This window comes from Macrosteles quadrilineatus, unplaced genomic scaffold, assembly GCF_028750875.1.
Source record: "Macrosteles quadrilineatus isolate MER2022 unplaced genomic scaffold, UCM_ALF_1.0 Scaffold_2__2_contigs__length_208266976, whole genome shotgun sequence".
In the NCBI taxonomy this organism is placed as follows: Eukaryota; Metazoa; Arthropoda; class Insecta; order Hemiptera; family Cicadellidae; genus Macrosteles; species Macrosteles quadrilineatus.
The window spans coordinates 14,647,414-14,668,559 of NW_026542595.1; the positions used below are offsets into that span (position 1 = coordinate 14,647,414).

At 36.1% G+C, this 21,146-nt stretch overlaps 1 protein-coding gene across 1 annotated transcript in view; it reads left to right on the forward strand.

The window, feature by feature from the left end:
- Positions 1 to 21,146, forward strand: part of LOC128985574 (Kv channel-interacting protein 1) — a 236,633-nt gene that overhangs the window by 151,298 nt on the left and 64,189 nt on the right. The window contains exon 2 of the mRNA XM_054405188.1: positions 18,528 to 18,597. Within this exon, the coding sequence (XP_054261163.1) occupies positions 18,528 to 18,597 (70 nt within the window). The remainder of the gene's footprint in view (positions 1 to 18,527; positions 18,598 to 21,146) is intronic.

The following is a 21,146-nucleotide window of genomic DNA, read 5'->3' on the forward strand; positions in this document are numbered from 1 at the left end:
AATTAAACTGTCATAACCTAACACGCTATCCACAACACCACCGAGACCAATGGCTCTCTGCCGTATTGTTGCGGTAATGGTGTTCCTCAAAGTTACGTCAGCAGTTGGTGACGTCAAACGGCACCTGAGAAATCTTCCGTGTGCCGTTTTGACAAAATTGTTGGTCGCAAAACGTAAATAAATAAAAATAAGAAGAAGGTAGCTTCTAATGTTATTCTTGTGGGTGAATTTAAAAAATGTATTTTTAAGGTTTTATAATTACTACTGAGCGGAATCAACTAAGCGGACGACTGATCTCTGACTCCGCTTTACACGTACACGATACATTAAGTAAAACGGGGTGAAACCCGTGGGTAACAGCTATTTTATTTTTAATTTTTTTAATTTTTTGTGTGTGAAATGTTTGCAATCTGCGTGGCGTCAGCATATGACGGGAATAGCACACGTATGTTTTTTCCTTCCACCATGCTTCGATGTAATATTTCGGCTTAGTGAAAACATAATATGAAATGAAACCAAATGAAAAATGTCTTTATTTAAGAGACGAAGTTAGGACTTGCAAGTCCTATATACCACTTAACCTCAAACTGAATATGGATATACAAATAAAACATAATATAAAAAAAAACATAATATGAAATGAAACCAAATGAAAAATGTCTTTATTTAAGAGACGAAGTTAGGACTTGCAAGTCCTATATACCACTTAACCTCTAACTGAATATGGATATACAAATAATAGCTTACTCTCAGAGAGCCATTGAATGTTTTTAACAAAACGACTAACAAAAAGGGTTGAGCATGTTTACTAACGCTACTCAGCAACAAAAACCATTTAATTAATCTCTAAAAAGTATTTTCAAAGTGCACCGAGCAACAGCCTAAAAAAAAATACTAAGTAACTTACCATAACCAGATACTGTAGTTACATAAAAATATGCTCTAACACGATACTACAAAAAGGTTCAGGCCATAGCCATTTAAATGCACTAGGATTGTGACATTCACAATGCTGCTTATATTTATATTGCCAAAAGATTCTTCATCTGCATAAGAAGTTCATTGTGTTCTTATCTTATAACATCCGAAAACAGAAACCTTGCCTAAAATGTTATCTTGAAAGATGATTTGCAGTGGCCTACGGGGTAGCGGATTTTTATCCCCCTGGAATTTTACCCCCTGGGCAAACGTGACGTCACAAACGAGGGGGTAAAATTCCGGCCACGAACTTTTGAGTTTCGCAACATCAGCTCGATGGATTAAACGCGGAATTGAGCATAAATTTTCACGGTTGTGAATTTAATCAGAACACATCAAATTATAAAAACCTAGAGTGTACGGCCCGGATTTTTACCCACGGAATTTTACCCCCGGAATTTTACCCCACGGATTTTTACCCCCAGATTTTTACTTCCGGAATTTTACCCCCCGGATTTTCACCCCTGGAATTTTACCCCCTGACCAGATATATAAATTAGCGAGAATGATTAATTATCTTCATTCTGTTTTAAATTAATAGTAAACATTTTATTATTTAGTAGCCTATATTAATTTATTTGTAACATCAACTAATCGAACAAGTTTTTAATTTTAATTTTGAGATTCTAGTATTAGGATTCGATCTTTGAATCCAACAGTTGGTTAATATGACGTATAAACAATCAACTGAATGATAATTGTATCGAACATTTCTTTACAAAATAAATAAATAAAGATAGGCTACTAAATAATGAAATGTTTACGATTAATTAATACCCACGCCGCAGCAAACCTGCAGACTATGCGAATTTCCATTTGCCTGATTGGATTTACACTAAAATGTCTACTTAAAAATATAACATTTATTTCCTATTTAAATATAATTAGTTTAACAAGTAATTAGGTTTGCTGCATCAGGGAGGGTAAAACTGTTTTTTTTTTTTTTTTTTTTGTAAAATGTTAATAGTTAGTAAGAAGTTAAAACATTTTCTAAATTTGATCAAAATACGTTCATAAACAAGCAAACTACAACAGGTTACTTGTTCTCCATAAGAATAACATAGGAATTTTAAATTGAAATTGTTTTGGAATTTTCTCCGTAACCATTAGGCACATAATAAGGCTTCAATATACTAAATTATTTGTTTTTTTAAGCTCTACAAAATGGTTTGGAAAGAAATTGCTAAATTTTATGGTTTTTGGGTCAAATATGGGAAAAACCTATTTTTACCCCATAAAACTCCCCGTAAACCCCCGTTCCCATGGTCCGATCATGCTGGTTCGCGAATTCGTCCGAATAAATGTAGGTTTACACGTTTATACCAAATTTCATCAAAATCGGATCATTTTTGCTCTATATATATATATATATATATATATATATATATATATTATATATATATTGTAATGACTCAAAATTCAATGTTTATTAATATAGTCCTTATTTGAATTCCAAACTCAATTTGGTTATATTTTCAATATTAATTCATGTTCATTGTTAATATTATTAAAACCATATTGTCTCAACATATATATAATTTATAATCAAAATTTATTCATTGGCTTATCCAAAATTATTATTCAAAACAATTCCTCCATTTAAAATACAGTGCATCTGGGTTCAAGATTACACGTAAATTTCAACCATGTTTTTATTTATGTGAACCCCATAACTTGAAATGATTTACAACAATGAATAGTGACAGTGCAGTTAAGGTATCCAAGAAGAACACGCAGAATCTATTAATTGTGAAACAAATTGTGAAATTATAAAATAAAGTATTGGCAAAATATCCAAATTAACCGAAGAAAGAAGAATTTAGCCGTACATTATTAAGATGAAAATTATTATTACAGAAGATTGGTGAGAACATTCCATTTATTAATTTATCAACTCACACTATAGACTCCTCAAGCATCCATTTGGACCCAACTTACCTCTATTCATCAAAATCAAAATCCTTCCCATTTAATGTTTCTAAAAGATTATTAAATTTATAGCTTACCGTTAAAAATTTTTAAATTAGGCATCAAAGAAATCTTTTGATTCAGTGAGCACGAATCCCCACCCCTGAAGAATTTTTGTAACCTTATTTTAACCATTTATGTACCATTAAACCTTGTACAACCTCTGTCCTCGTAATTATTATTGTTTAAAATAAGGTAAGATTAGAATGACACAATATTTAGGGGTTTATTTCAATATATATATATATATATATATGCATTTGAACGGATGGTGTTTTTGGCCTCTAGGGACCTCAAAACGAAAAAAAATCAGCCCCGCGTCCAGGTCTTACCACGAGTACTACGGTAATAGCTTAGTCCCTATATGGGAAATTCGCTAAAAACAGAAATAAGAAAATCAATCATTCAATTTCTAAAATCAGCCAGGGGTTTCCGGTTTGGTATTCCGGTGGGTAAAAATCCGGGGGCAAAATTCCGGGGGGTAGAATTCTCGGGGTAAAATTTCGGGGGTAAAAATCCGGGCCGTACACTCTAGGTTTTATAAAAAATCAATCATTCAATTTCTAAAATCGGCCAGGGGTTAAATGTCCGGGGGGTAAAATTCCGGGGGGTAAAATTCCGGGGGCAAAATCCGGCCCGTACATCTTCAGTTGTCTAAACGCTAGTTATATGGACAGGGGGTAAAATTCCGGTTTTTATCGCTAATCTAATTAGTCATGCTCTGGCTATTTTCATTAGACTTCCAAATCCGCGGGGGTAAAATTCCGGCTGCGAACAAACTGTTGTCCACTCAGGTAACTAAGTCATAGTGACGTCAGCTTTGCCCAGGGGGTAAAATTCCAGGGGGATAAAATTCCGGCAACCCTGGCCTTCTACAAACTGCGGTTCACTTAACTTACTCTTACGTGAGATTTTTAAAAATAACACTGCACTTCGACTTTAAAAAATTGCGCCATTAAAAAACCATTTAAAAATGGCTGTAAAATGGCTGAAGAGTAGGGTAATTACCATTTAAGCAGCTGTTGTCACAGGAAGATCATGTTTCCTTTAAACTAGATCTCATCAACCTTTATAAGATTCGTTGATTGACAACAATGCATGTAAACGTCGCTATTCACATACCATATAGTATTTGCTTTTTGGAAATGCAGCATTGCTATGTCATTTGCATTATTTGTTGCCAATAAAGTCGTACGACCGTATGAACGTGGCCCCTAACAGTTTAAAAATAATGGCTTAGACAACTGACATCCAGATGACAACGAATTCCAGCAACCCCACGGCCAGATTTCTCAAAATTATGCTAGAGGTTAATTGATTGGCATATAAGTATGCTATGATGACCGACGTGAGAAGGAAAAGATCTAACTTACACAGCTTAAGGGCAAACCTCCCTTTAACGTAAGAACGTGCCTTCTAAACAGATATTTTTTTCTAAAATTAAAACATAGATTAAATCTGCCTTGCACTTACGAAATTATGGAAGTGTTTAACACAAAATATCCATCCACACGATTTTAATACAGTACTATCTAAATGTTCTTAAAAAAGGAGATGAAATCAGTTAACATAGTAATAATGACTCCGATGACGTACTGGTAATATTTAATTCATTAAATAATCAAACCACATTCTGTAGCTTGCGCAATAGTCATTATTATTTTTAAACTTATTTATTACTCATTAAACTAAGTTAAATGTTAAAGTTTTGATAGTTTAACTCTGTTTATCGCATATTAGCGTAAGCATTGAAAGTAACCGTCGATTTCGACGGTTTTCACCTGGTTGAAAATTAATTGTAATTTAAACTGTTATAATAATAAACTGTTAACATAAACATTTGGTAATTAATTTTGATTGACTTGCGTGGAATAATTGGAATAAGATTTAAATAATTAAAACTAATAAATAATTAACAATAGTCACGACACTCTTAGAAGTTTTTAAGGCAAATTAATTCAATCTTTGTTTTTAACAAATAATAGTGCAGCATTACATATTATGATGTAACAAAACTATCACATAGGCTTCTGCCTGCGCGAGATTGGTTATCTTAATACAGTACTTTGTATACGAAATAGTAAATTTCGTACCTAGGGCCGAAAATGAGGTTTTGCCGGCTCGAGATAGTTTTTAAGTTCGAGACGAAGTCGAGAACTTAATCGATCGAGTTTCAAAACCATTTCGGTCCGTGGTACGAACGCTATTTTTCACCACACTATACCCTATTACCACTATTCGCCACTAATAATGCACACTGATAGTCAACATAACTAAAACATTAAGGTTGTGTGAGGAAATAATTTGAGGAATCAGCAAAAATAAAAATAAATAGTTGCTAGGCAACGGTGACAATCTTACTAACATTATAAATGTGAAAGTTTGTGTATTTGTTTGTTTGTTTATTTGTTAGTTAGTCAGTTAGTTTGTTTGTTTGTTTGAAGTTCAATCACGCTTTAACTACTGGTCAGATTGGGCTGGAATTTGGTATGATGATAGCTCACATTCCCGATTAACATATAGACTTATTCTTATCTCAAAAATCCATTCGGGCTCCGCCCCAGTGGCACAGGACTTTCCTATGTTAACCTTATGATTATTCATACTAGTTAACCGCCCGTGCTCCGCCACGGGAATATTGTCAGCAATAAAAGAAATAATAATTAACAAATACTGTTTATCTTTGTATTTTATTTAGGGGTTGTTTAATTTTTTACATGAAATAGAAACTGATAGTTTGCCTGTATAAACTATTTTATATTAATCAAACCGATATATTATTTTAACCAAATGAATTTTTTATATTAATTCGAGTTTTATTTGAAAAATAAATAGTATACGAACTGGGCGATGCTGATAACCTAATAAGCAGCTATTTATGCTATTTAGATAATTTGCTCAAGTATATTCCTATATTCGTCGTTTTTTTTTTCATTACATTTGTTGTATGGAATAAAGATAGTCACTTAGCCTACATGTAAAACACATATCAGCAGTTGGTCGCATTTCACGAATCTTTGACCCATACTGTGAATCGTAAAAGCTGTGTTTACGTCGTATATATAAAGTTGGGCATACTTTGTTCAATGTTAGAAGGTATTAACGGTCCAATTTGATGGAAAAGGAGTCGTGGATTTTAAAAATATGTAGACTACCACTACCAGAAAGATGTTGATTCAAGTGAGACATAGAACTGGCCATTTCAAATGCAGATTTGTATTATATTTTACTCAAATAGTTTTTTGTCTCTTTTGACCCTTAACACTTTTTTTATAGTCGCTGTTGATAAGATTTTCCATAAACTTAAAATGTTGATAAGGAGTTCATTTTACCTTCCCCTTGTGACAACATAAGGAAAAAATATTTGTGTCCCAGTTAGTCTGTTCTGACTCAAAATTCATAGATTTGCAGTACTGACAAATCAAATCTAACGACCCCAATTCAAAAAAATTGGTATTTTTTTAGAAGGGACTTCCAGAGCACATTGAACCCCATCACTGCTCTTTACCTTTTTAGTTCGATGGTTCTCTACATGTTTTTTTTTCGTTCTGTATGTCTCTTTACGCCCGCTTAATGATTACCTTTTCTTTTTCTTTTTGTACTTTTCACATCCTGTACTTTTCATGTTGAAGTTTTATAACGCTATAATGACCCGAGTCAACATTTCCATTAAACATCAAGTCAGATACTTCTTCTCCAGAACCGAAATCGTAAGTCACAGTTTCTCAAGCAACTTCCCTGTGTAGGCCTACTCGAAAAAATATAGTTACTTGATACTTACTTGATACTTGTAGTCTATGTCGTTGACCGATGAAATCGGCATGACTGCGTCAGATTACTCAATACTAAAATACTATTTACACAATACTATTTACACTGTGGCAATGGCTAAAAAGTGGCTCGTTGCCTAATTCTTCGAGGCTGTAAAGAGGCCTATTAACCAGCCTGTCACGCAGGGCCGTCTTATAATCATCAAGGTCCAGATTGCGCACATGAACCGGCAAGGAATTAAACAGCCTTATCGCCGACCGAGGATAACTCTTCAGAGAGCGGGCTAGGCGGCATCTCGGCAGATCAATGTCACAAGCTTGGCGGGTATGGTGGCTATGTACATTGTCTCTGACTACAAAATGATGAATGTTTATCTTCAGCAGGGTCAAGATGTTAAGGACATACTGGCTGTAGACAGTCAACACACCCAACTCGAGGAAGATAGGCCGACAGTGTGCTTTGTAGCCAGAAGATGTTATTATTCTCATCGCCCTCTTTTGTAGTAGGAGTAATTCCTGTGTTGACGGAGAATGACCCCACAGAACCAGGCCATACGTGAGGTGACTGTGAAACAGTGCGTGATACACCGCTAGCAAATACGGTCTGGTAATGGTGGCCCTAAGCTTCCTTAAAAGGTGAAGAACTCTTGAGAGCTTTACACATACCTTTTCAATGTGGTGGTGCCAACTTAGCTTAGAGTCCATCCAGAACCCAAGCAGCTTCACGCTGTTGTCCTCAAGGCCGATCTTCAGGGAACACATAAGGGTCTGAGTCTTCTCCTCGTCGATCTTGAGTTTGTTGGCTATAAACCAGTCCTTTGCCAGCCTCAGGGCGTTGTATGCCTCCTCCAGCAACGGGTCGATGTTCTTCCCCTTTGTGACCAAGGTGGTATCATCTGCAAACAGGAGGGCATGGCTGGTTGTAGCAAGGTCATTGATCATGATTGTGAAAAGGAGAGGGCCCAGAACCGATCCCTGCGGAACTCCATGGGGAAGAGAGCCCATAGTAGATGAAGCTCCCATAATTGTCACTATTTGTTTGCGGTTGCCAAGGTAGTCCGCAAGAGAGCTGAAAACTGCACCGCCAATTCCGTATTTTCTCAGCTTGGCCAGAAGGATGTCATGTGACACAACGTCGAAAGCCTTGCTGAGGTCACAAAGGCTTAGGCGGACCGATTCATTCTCCTCAAAGGCCTGGAATATGGTGTCGACCAGGCTTAGGAGTGCGGAGGTGGTAGATTGACCGCTACGAAAACCGTGTTGTGAGTCCACCAGTAAGCTATTCTTTTCAAAATATGAGAGGAGCTGCTTCTTCATCACCGTCTCCATCACCTTAGAAAAGATAGGGAGGATAGAGATGGGGCGGAAATTTTCCATGAGTGTAGGGTTCCCTTTCTTGAAGATGGGCACAGTCCGAGCCTTTTTTAAAGAGTCTGGAAAAGATCCATGAGCCAGGCACAAGTTGACCAGGTGCGTAAGAGGAACGGCCACAAGATCTGCAACAGCCCTGAGAACATGTGCAGAAAGGCCATAGACATCTTGGCTCTTAGAGTCTTTAAAATTCTTAATAGTATGATAGATCTCTCTTACACTCACAGTATTCCAGCAGGTAAATGAATAGACGGAGGAGAAGTCCGGCATAGAATCCAGAGGGTCCGTCTGCAACACAGGTAGATCAGAGATGATGCTTCCAGCCACACTTGTAAAATACTCATTAAACTCATCAGGGGATGCTTGGATTATAGGCCCAGGACCTGGTGCTCTTTCCCTATTGATTATGTCCCACGCAGCTTTACATGGGTTAGGGGCACTAAGGATGGATTCAGCATTAAACGATTTCTTGGCCACATTTACTCTAACCCTATAGTTCCTCTTGATCTGCAAATAAAGAGAATAGAGCTGCCCTTTCCTACACATATCACTGGAGCCCTTATACAGGTCATAAACAAACAACATGTAATTTCTGATCCTCCTCAGTTCAGTGGTGTACCAACAATTTGCTGATTCATTATGCCTTGAACCCGGGCCGTCAGGACAGACCTTACGCTTGGGGTTAGGCCTACATAGTTTGACTGGGAAAACATTATCAAATTTATCAAAGAATAAACCTGAGAAAAGATCAAAAGCAAGTTTTGGTTCAGTCACTGTGTTTAGTACATTCCAATCGACATTTGAGATCTCATACCTAAACAGTTGCAAATTTTCCATACAGATGGGTCGCTTAATGATAGTGTAGTCCTTAAGCCAAGAAGGGTTAGAATTACGGCTTACCTCAGAGCAATTTACACTCAGGATCACAGCACCATCGTGGTCGGCCACAAGCGAAGGAACGACCTCAGCTTTCACCTTCCAAGAGTCGAAGTTTGACGCCACAGAATCGAGACAAGCAGTTCCTCTTGTTGGTTGCCGGGATGCCACATACAATCCATAGGATCTGAGTAGGTTAACAAAGATAGACTCTTCAGTAGAAGGACACTCAAGATGAATGTTGAAATCACCACACAATATCAGGTTCCTTGGATTGAGGCCCGAGACATGAGACAGACATGGTCCAGCTGGTCAATAAAGCTATTGAAATTCCCATTAGGGGATCTGTAGACAGACAACAATATGGTACCAATATTGTCAATTAAAATAGCTGCTACTTCAAAGTCAAGTTCTATACAAAAGGTATCAAGGTTGATTTCCTTACATTCATAATTTGATTTGGCAAATATAGCAGTACCTCCATTTCTATGAATTTTACGACAGTAAATGTTCACAAGTTTCAAGTCAAGCAGATTTTTATAAAAGTCACTCTCGTCCGAAGTTAACCAATGTTCAGTTAAACAAAGAAAGTCAGACTTGACTTCCTGTAAAAATATTGACAGTGTTTCACTTTTGTTCCTTAGACACTGAACATTTAACGTAGCTACTTTAAAATTAGTGGAATGGGACAATTTATCTAATTTATTGAGATCTGTCACAAGGCTACTGTTAGAATCTGTATTCAACACAATGTTGTTTTCACTAGGCCTATTGCTATTACAAGTCTGTGGGTCTGAATCGAGGGGACGACAGCAATTAGTCTCTAGCCTAGGAAGGATTGGTAACACAAGGTTTTCTATTTTACCACTGACCTGTAAACTGTCCTCCCTAAAAAAAGAATGGGATGGTGTAGAACTACGTTTTTTGGGAATGAAGTTTCTTACCAGAATTCCCTTAGGCCAGAACTTGGGGTTGAGAATCACGTCAGCTAGGTTTTCAGGCAGTGCTATCTTGAAGGATTTATATGTTTTGAATCTTGATCCAAGTTCAATGCACTCACAGTCAGTTACACCCTTATCCCCCAAAAATTGGGATAGTCCTTCTTTAGTCGTATTAGGTGACAATCTTGATACAAAGAACAAGGCTTGATTTCCGGCAGGTTTAAGACTCGTTTGCTCCCCACAAGTCCCTATAATGACTTCCTGTCGGTTGAACACGCTTGACTTAGCACTTTCCACCACTTTTCCTTTAGGTTTTTTACTCCCCAACGCTTTTGCATATGCTGGTTTTTTGTTTGGGGTTAAGTCTTTTGAGGTTAGAATATTGTCTTCTGCTTCTGCAGGAGGACGAGCAGTGTTGACACCAATATTAGCATCCACGTCAATTTCATTTTCAGTTCGTACTACCTTTCCCATTCCAGACACTATTCCGGATCCATCTTCATTCGGTTCGAATCCATCAACTTCAGGTTGTGCTCGGTCCAGTGCGTTAACCCGCTCCAGCTCTAATATGGGTTCAATCCGCGGACGTAAACAGTCAGTTTGCGCGTTCGATGCTACAGCATCAGCCTCGACATCGACATCAAGATCAAGACAAGACATGTCAGTTTCATTCTGAGTTAAGGAGAGTTCAGGCTTGTGTGAATTTAATAAATTACTTATTCCAATTTTGTTTTTAAGGCTATGGTTGATAAGAATATTAATTTTCCTTTCCAATTTTTGACCAAGCTTTGTAAACTGACTTACGTGTTCCTTGATCTCTGATATCTCATTGATGATACCCAGTTGCTTTCTGTCCAGTACGATCATGTTCTTCACCCTGTCATCGCACCTCACGCAAAACCACTTAATTACATCTTCTCTTCTACCTTACATATTTCGTTGTATTTCTTGATAGAAATATTGACGCACTTTGCGTGGTGCCAAGAACCGCACATTCCGTCACAAAACAGTGCTTTTTCCTTATCCGCGCACAATTTATTGCAACAGGGACACACTATCACTTCAGTACGATCCGCCATTGCCACAGCCACCTCCTAAAAAAAGCGTACTGCGTAACAGAAACTCCAAGTTTAATAATTGCATACTGAAAGTGAGGTTATAAAAATAATAACAAATGTCTGACAAACATTAAACAGCTGACGAATAATTGATAAACTGTGTATTATATTCTTCAATAAGAATTGTATTGACTCGACCTTTAAAGGGCTGTAGGTCGTAGCCCTTAGAAAAAACGTAAATTCTAATGAAGTTCGGCAAATCTACACACTATCCCCTTTAATTTGAGACATAAATCTTGTAGATCGGTCCAGTAATTACTGAGAAAACAGTGTTACAACTGTGTATTAAATATATAGATTTAAAAGGGATTAAAGAATTTTGTCAGCTGTTTCAATTACACAAGTTGTTTTATGATATGCAATATTATTAAAAGTTATAAGGTTAACCAAAAGGGTGCATCACTATTAGTTTTTACTTTCTCCCCCTATACCGTAGTATATGGAGAAAGTATTGTTTTCGTCAAAATTTTCGAGTTTGAGTTTTGAGTGGATATATTCGTTTTGAGTCCCCCTGGACCCAAAAAAGTGGTTTTCGAAGTGATGTCTGTGTGTGTGTGTGTGTGTGTGTGTGTGTGTGTGTGTGTGTGTGTGTGTGTGTGTCTGTGTGTCTGGATGTGTACAGAGCTAGAGACTACACCTGTTGTCCGATTTCAATGAAATTTGGTATGTAGGTTCTAATCCATGGTATATCCAGGCGTTTTTTTCATTTTTTGAAATTTTGATTTTTAAAGGGGATTTTTCCATAAAAACCCATAAAAAAACGAAAAAATCGGATTTTCTCAAAAATGGCCCGAACGATTTTGATACAAATTTAGTATGTTGTAGCTCTTTATATTCTGAACAAAATGGTACAAAGCCCATTTCTGTAAAAATTACGGTTCAAAAGTTATGGTAAGTTATGTTATTTTCCCATAAAAACCCCATAAAATAACGAAAAATAGGGTTTTAGACTAAAATCCCGTTTTGATTTAACATAGTATGTTATGGTCCTTACAATTTTGATAGTTTTTTTCATTTTTTAGAAATTTTTATTTTTAATGGGGATTTTCCCATAAAACCCCATAAAATAACGGAAAAATAGGATTTTCCCAAAAATGGCCCGAACGATTTTGATAACAATTAAGTGTGTTATAGTCTTTTATATTCTGAACAAAATAGTACAAATCCCATTTCTGTAAAAATTACGGTTAAAAAGTTTTTGTAAATTATGTTATTTCCCTATAAAAACCCCATAAAATAACGGAAAATAAGATTTTCCCAAAATTGGCTCGAACGATTTTGATAAAAACGTAGTATGTTATAGTCCTTGAAATTCTGAAGAAAATTGTACAAATTCCATTTTTGTATATTTACTCTCACCGCTTACACATGATAAAGGTTGTTGACAAACTTATGGGAGAAAGTATGTGTCAGAATGCTGATACCGTTTATTTTTTCATTTATAACAACATAGCTAATTTGAACTAAGCTGCAACAAAAGGCTGTGATGCACAATGAGAACTGTTAAAGTAGGATTGTTTACAGTTCAGTTTATGTTTTTAATTTATAATAATGTTTTGACTAGCGGAACCCCGCCGAAATCGACGGTTAATCTTGAGGTTTTAAGTAAATTTAGCTAACTGTTATAGATAGAGTGAAGTTATTAAAATGCTAGTTAAATGAAGGGGGGATAAGCATAATAATAAGTATGATGATTGTGTTACCTAAAAAACGTGATTGATGAATTCGTTTCACACAATATTTCCTACCTTTTTATCGGCTTTAGGTTGCCCAAAAAGTTTTTTATGAGTCTTATAATTGTTTGTTCATGAGTTTGTTTCATGTCAAAGCCACTTTCTATATGGGAGAAGGAGTTCATATAATTAGTCTATCATGTTACGGAAAGAGTCAATATTACTAACAACTAATTCCATCTGCTTTAGAAAAAACATTCAGATTGTATTCGGATTTATAAGTGAATCTTCATCTTTGGTCATAAAAATACAGAATTTTATAAGCATATTAAATCTTTTTTTTTATTTGAGCAGTAACATTCTTACTTTGATCCAAGCAATTTTAATTCCTTCTCTTGCCACATCGACCCATTTATTTAATCATCCTGTACTTACTTGCTAATCGATTAACTTATGGGGTAGTTTTGGTATCGATCACATAAAGCTGTGCATGTATTTCATAGATGGAATGGACCATAATTGTAGAACATTTGACCACAAATCTTGAACATTTGCGGAACCAAATCCATAACCTAGTCCAGCCTTGGTAACAAATTGTGCTAATGCGATGAGATGTGATGACACTGTTGTGTTTCCGAATGTTTTGTTTGTAGAGAGGTTTAGATGCGTTGTTCGACCTAGCTCACATATGTACATCAAAGTAAAAACCCTGTACAATTTTTTTAAATACCTGAATTGCCATTAATTCAACTACTTCACCAAAACCATAGATGAAACATACTCTGTAGTTAGTATATTCCAAAACTTGAACACAGCTCTCAACGTACTCATCTATGACATAATTTTCAACCCGATTATCGAAAACCTTTATACCAATAAATGAATTTCTGATGTTCTTTCTTGAATTCAATAATGATTGAAAGTAGACAAAAAAGGCAAGTGAAAACCTTACAATATATATAAGCTAACCCGATAAGGAATAACTATATGTTCCTTTGAAAATTGAAATTGATATGTTGCACTGATTTCATAATTTAAAATTTTCTAAGAGCAATAAAGCATAGATTTTTGAACTAAACATTTAAAACGTATCATAAATTCATCATTTAGTTGAAACTATAAAAAACTTGCCATGCAGTGGAGAATCAATTAAACATCTATATAAATAAAATTACAGTTTTGTCTGTACATTGTTTAGAATCATGCGGTTTTTAGTTATTTTTACGTTTCATAGCCTAAGAAAGCCGAAACGAGTCTTATCTCAATTTCTGTCTGTATGTCTGTTTGTCTGTCCATTCTGTGATTCCGTCTGTAACGCCAAAATGTCATTTTACGCGGCCTACTCCTAGAAAACTAGAGTACCGATCAAGGTTTTTAATCATTTTTCTGTATTTACTGGATTGGTGAGAGTGTCTTTGGCTATAAAAACATGGCCTCGCTTCTTCGAAAACAAAATAACGAACCACCAAAACCCCAATTTTGTTCGATTTTTGTCAAATTTTCTCCCAATGTTTACTATTACATTACATTTTATGAAATAACGATCAGCTATTTGGATTAGTTTTCACTTCTAGCTGTCACCGATATGTTTACATTAAAAGTTGTTTACAAATACCGCAACCATTTCCGATCAAGTTTTGTCAGCACATCCAAACCAAGTGAGATTAAAAACGTTGTGCCTTACTTAACCGGTTTAATTAATCGCAAGTGCAACGATTGTTCTTGAGTTTTGATAACCGGGGAAAATACCGTGAATCAGTGTTGTATTAGTGCAAGGAAACTTACATTTTTTTAATCATCGTCACCAATACCGTAGCTTACAAAGGTTTCCACTCATTGACGGCGCTTCAAGGACAGTTGTGTAAAGTGCAAAGTAAAAAATCAAGACTGCAGTGGGTGATCGTGGATGTTGCTGCGATCTTTAAACATTAATTAAAACATTAATGTTCTAATTTTAATTAGAACATTAAAAGCTGCTTACAAATAATGCTATTAATAGGAATTAACTTTGATTTTCGAAAACTAAAAAAAAAATTAAAACCAAAGGAGATTAATAACTTCCGGTACCGGTACTGCACCACATCAAGTGAAAGTTTTTTTTTTAGCAAACCATAGTGAGTTTTCAAAGCTTTACGTTGTTTACGTTACATGTTACATGTTTTGTGGCCTGTGTGTATTTATTTATTTATATAATTGCCAACTGATTAACACCTATAATACAGTTTGATTAGAAGGACAGTTTGAATTAGTCGTAAGTACTACAGTTCTTTTCTCAAATGTAAACGTTGGTTTTTGGTACCGGTACTGCTACTTTTCCTTAGAACCGGTGGTAGCAGTACCGCTAAGAATAATTTTTACATACAAACACATCACTATTTTTCACTATTTATTTATAATCACTGCACCTTATTGCTTATTCAATTTAATTGATGTCTTACTGTATAATTTTTAGCGTTTTCTGTCTGGACTCCAAAATGTTGTGTGGACTCAATTCTGCATTTGTGTGTGTATGTCTATTGGTAATGCATTAATGTCCTTATTTTTCGTGGAAAAGACAAGAGCACCATTGTTAATAAAAATTTCAACCCGAATAAAGTGTGCAGTAGTGAGGTTGAGGTAGTGTTTTAACTACTTTTAGTGTGAAAAGTAACTTTCAATTACAGGCCTACCTTAGGGCTATGCCTCATAGATCTATACTGTAAAGCAATTCCTTTCATCGTTTGATATAAAATATGGACTAACACGATCGGGTGAAATTTAATTGCGAAGCATTCGTTTTGGCTTTGAAACTGTCAGATATTGTATTTGAGAAGGTTTATATGTATTCCTAAACAGTTATAGTTTTGCCATCATATCTGGAAAAATGCACACTAAATAGCAAACCAACTCCTGTTCTGAATATAAGGTTTTAACTTACTACAAGATTCCCGTACGTAGAACGGGCAAACAGCTAGTCATAAATAATAATGTACACATTTAATTTTGACAGTTTCAGTAGACCTTTAAATACTATTATTTTAATATGAACAGCTGGTTCATTAAAAGTTGTGTAAAATTATCCATATGGTCGTAATGTAAACAAAACTGCTGAGTGAACTTTAAAGGCCTCTGGGCAGAGCCCCAAAGAAATTTACCTCGTTTCTCTGTTGAGGGCTCATCTACAGACCAAGACCTTTCTTTAGACACCCCTACCGAATTTCTACGCCCAGCCGTTCGCTCAAAATAGCTATGACAAAGAAAACCCGTTTCAAAATAATATATGGATATTGTGTGAATATTCGATAATTTACTTGCTTATTGTTTAGGTGTAGTAGTAGAACATTATGGCAATGGTAAACGTGTTATTCTATAGCTTCCGTTAGTTAAAAGAACCAAATTTTCTCAAACCGTGTCCTCTTCCATTGCAAACACAAAGAATGAGTATAACTGCAATAAGCATTTTATACAAACGCCAACCCCGTACGAAGGACGGGTATTCTGCTAGTAAAACAATAATTATATTGCAATGCTATGGATTTTGATTGTGTATTTAATATACATTCATGTTTATAAGTAAGTCAGCGGGCAGCTGAATTTTCGGCCCTAGGGATACAAAAACCTGCTCGGTCCCCTAATAACGATGGCAGCTGGCATCCAGCAAAACGTAACTTTCAGCTACCAATTAACGGATGTAACCCCTCTAAAAACATCATAGTGTGGTGAAAAAACATTTACCCTTCTTATTCTAATATACTTTATATACATATTTTAGGCACTCGCCAATCCTTGTACCAAGTTTCTACTTCTATCGTTAACACTATCTTTACGCGATCATTAATTGAGTAAACTACTATTACGTGATTAAATACCACAATTATAATAGTTTATAACAATGTAAACTGTTTTTTTCACCACACTATGATGTTATTAGCTGTTTTACATACGTTTGGTGGCTGAAAGTTACGTTTTGCTGGCCATGCCAGCTGTCATCGTCATTTGGGGGACCGAGCAGGTTTTTACATCCCTAGGGCCGCAAAATCAGCTGTCGCAAAATCATGCATATGAATGCATATTAAATACACAATCAGTTTCCAATCCATAGCATTGCAATAGAATCGTTTTATTGTCACCTCTGCCTAGCAACTGTTTATTATTATTTTTGCTGATTCCTCAAATTATTTCTTCACATAACCTTAAAGTTGTACTTGTGTTGACAGAGTACATTATTATTGTGGTGAATAGTAATAATAGTGGTATAATGTGGTGAAAAATAGCGTTCGTACCACGGACCGAAATGGTTTTGCCGGCTCGAGATAGTTTTTAAGTTCGAGACGAAGTCGAGGTAACTTTCAGCCACCAATTATGGTGGAAAGATATTTATGTAGTTTATTTTTATTAACAACGGTCTAAAATATCTTGGAAGACGCTTACCGTTTCGGCTTCAGACTTTACCGTTCCGATGATGATAAGGATAAGGTGTTTTGCACATAAAACAAAAATTAATGAGTAATTAAGAGATCCCATTTCAAATCGGAACCGTAATATAACTCGTGCCATCTAATATATAAAATTCTCGTGTCACAGTGTTTGTCTGCAAACTCCTCCGGAACGACTTCACCGATCGTTATGAAATTTGGTGTGTAAATTCTGTAGGTATGCGAATCGGACGTAAACTATTTCCCGTTTCGAAATTCTTAAAAGGGCTCCGCCCCAGTGGCTCTGGAGTTTCCCATGTTAACCTTATGAGAAATGGAATTAATGAATCTTAACAGCTGTTTCAATTAAACAAGTTGGTTTTGTTCTATGATGTTCAATAGCATTAAAGTTACAAGGATTGCCAACAGGGTGCAGCACTATTATTTCTTTTACATTTATGACAACAGCTAATTTGCAACCAAAAGGTGAGTGAGCGTAGCGAACGAACTTGAACCTGGAGGCGAGTTAGCGTAGCGAACGAGCTAACCTGAAGGCAAGTGAGCGCAGCAAACGAGCTCCAACCTAAAGGTGAGTGAGCGTAGCGAACGAGCTCTAACCCAAAGGTGAGTGAGCGTAGCGAACGAACTTCAACCAGGACGTGATTGAGCGATGCGAACGAGATCATCTTGAAAATTAAACGTAACGGTACTTTCTTTCCATCGCTTTGTCTTAGGGGAAACCTATAACTTAGGCGATACGAAGTTCGCCGGGTCAGCTAGTTTCTTATTATTATCCTATATATTCTATATTCTTATATGAGCAATGTTTGCTTGTATGCGTATGTGTGTATGCTTGCTTGCACAAAGATCTCGACAACGTCCTCGACGATTTTCTTCAAATTTTGGAAATAGTTTATTTCTGGCCTAAAAACAAGTTTACTTTATAGAACTGCCAACAAAAATCTAATTATGTAGAAAAAATAAACTGGGAACTGTTTGTTGCAGTTAGATTAATGTATCAGGAATCCTAAAACGCTATGGGAAGGGAGGGAACAGGTCCACGACGTAGGAAGTGTTGAAAGAAGTAGTGAAGGCTGGCAGTGCAGAGTTTGGGAACCGTTTGTAGCTGTTAGATTATTGTATCTGAAATCATTAAATGCTATGAGAAGGGAAGGAAACAGGTCCACGACGTAGGAAATGGTGAAGGAAGTAGTAAAGGCGAGTAGTGTGGAGTGTGGGAAGGGATTAAAGAATTTGCAATACTAAGACTGCTCTCAGAGTAAACTAATGATTTTCCCCGAGCAAAGCTCGGTCCCCAGGTACTCCTTATATAAGCTGGACTAATTAAGCTATAATGCCATAAGATATACACGCTGTTTAGTAAAATAACTATTCATCCGTTTTTAACAACGAAGTAAAACTAAATATTTCATTGCAGGAATGCCCAGAAGGAGTTGTGTGTGAGGACGCCTTCAAGGATATATATGCCAAGTTCTTTCCCCATGGAAGTACGTATGAGTATATTTTATAATTAATTATTTAAAAACATTTGTTTGCTGCGTCTACTCTTAGTGCATATTTTAAGGTTTTCATCAAAGCAACATTTCAAAATATATCTTATGTTATGTTAAACGTTATAAAGGTCAGTGGGTCATTTGTTCGTTTCTGATAGTATCAATCCATGTAATGGGCTACTACTGTACTAGTACTAACCAGAATTAATAGTCTGTAAGGATCAGGTTAGTAGCCTATAAGACTACGCTTTTGTCAAAATTACAGTCGTTGCTGATTGCACCATTTGGCTCTTTCTCAACAAAACCAGCCAATTCCTTCGATAATGCTATCGGTTATTGCTCTTGTAGTCAAATTGATTCCACAAACATAGGCTGTACAGAAATGACTTATTGCTACTACTTTGTACAAAATTATGCAAACCGTTAGCTCAATGATTGCTTGTGTTAGTTAATTAATATAACTTTGACAACAGGAAAAAATCCTATAAAAATCACTTCAGTTTAATCGTCTGAATTTTTTTAACAGGGACAGGGAAGTATAGCTTGTACAATTAAATCTCATATCTGTTTCTCAACATATAACACCCAAAACATCTATGTATATAAAATCAAATGTATGTTTCTTTGTCATTTATAGACTCCGAAACCGCTCGACAGATTATAATGAAACTTTCAGGCATTATTGAGCATTATTCAAGGAAGGTTTTGTGTGAAGTTTGGTGCAGATCCGTCAAAAGGGCTCCGCCCCAGTAGCTCTGAAGTTTCCCATGTTAACCTTATGAGTACTCATATTTAAATGGAATTAAAGAATCTTAACAGCTGGTTGAACTAAACAATTTGATTCTGTGATGTTCAATAGCATTGAAAAGTTAATAGTTTTACCAACAGGGTGCAGCACTATTATTTTAGTGAATTTCCTTATTAAAGTAGCTATTACCATAGGTGGCACGGTAAGACTTAGGCCCGGGACCGATTTTCTTTTTCATTTTGATGTCCCCATAGGCCAAAAACACCATTCGTTCAAATGTTTATATATGTATATATATATATAGATATATATATAGATTTATATATATATAGATTTATATATATATATATACGTCCGTGAACGCGATAACTTAAGTAATTTTTGTCCGATTTTGATGAAATTTGGTTTAAAGGTGTAAGGCAGGATAAACTTGAATGAATTCGCGAACCAGCATGATCGGATCATGAAAACTGGGTTTTAAGGGAGGTTTTATGGGGTAAAATTGGTTTTTCTCATTTTTCACCCTCAAAACACAAAGTTTCCCAATTTCTCTCTATACCTTTTTAAAGAGCTTAAAAAAACAAATAATTTAATATGTAAAAGTGTTTTTGTACGGTTATTGGCAACGGAAAAAATTTAAAAAAATTGTTAATTTAACATTCTCATATTATTTTTATGTAGAATTTTGTAAACTGTTGTATTTTGCTTGTTTATGGATATATTTTGATCAAACTTTGCAAATTTATTTATTTTATACTAAGTTATTAATATTTTACAAAAATTGCACTATATTAGTTTCCTTGTAGCAGCAAACCAATGTACTAATTAAACCATGCAATAGCATAGCAACGCTGGTGGCGCTGCCTACGGATTGACAGGCAAAGCTCTCTCAAACTGCTTAATGCTTTTTACCATGCGGTTGGCATTCTGGGTTATAGTAGTACGTTTTCTGTGCCTGAAGGCAAGTGAGCGCATCGAACGAGCTCCAACCTAAAGGTGAGTAAGCGTAGCAAACGAACTTCAACCAGGACGTGATTGAGCCATGCGAACGAGCTCATCTTGAAAATGAACGAGCATTGACATAAAACCGCATTAGGGCAGGACGACGTCTGTCGGGGCAGCTAGTATTAAATAAACGGTATCAGCAATCTGACACATACTTTCTCCTATTAGCTTGTGAACAACCTTTATCATGCATGGGTAATCGGTGGGAGTAACTACGTTATTTTCGGCGGACCGATTTTCCCCCAAATACCATCTGGACCAAAAGGGTTCGCTAATTCCCTAACCGAAACTCCCCCGCGAGGGTGGAAGGTACCTGAGCCGCCTGAGGTTTGTCATGCCACGCGATTAGTCTTGGGAGAATCTCCGCGTTCTACAATGACAATGAAAACTCTCTCCCCTTCATTGCCGCCCCTTGGATTCCAGGAAGGTCAGCGGGGGAATATCGGTGGAGTTGTGTCGTAATTACGAACAGGCCAGATTGCGAACGCAAGGGTAAAATCGTCGCGTGTTTTTTGCGAACACCTCAAAAATTATGTGGACTACCTGAATATGAGTCATCCAGACTGCAAACAAATATTTCTGTAAAGATGGTTTAGTCACTGTTGTTGAACGTGAGGGATGGGCTGATGACTGTTGCTCCAAGTATGTTAACAAAACTCGATCAATAGGATTAAAAATAAACGATGAAAGGACTAAGTTGGTATATTTTGGCCCGGGAAACAATGGTAGAAAAACTGTTGAAGTGCTAAACCATAAATTCGAACAAGTTTAAGAGTTCAAATACCTGGTT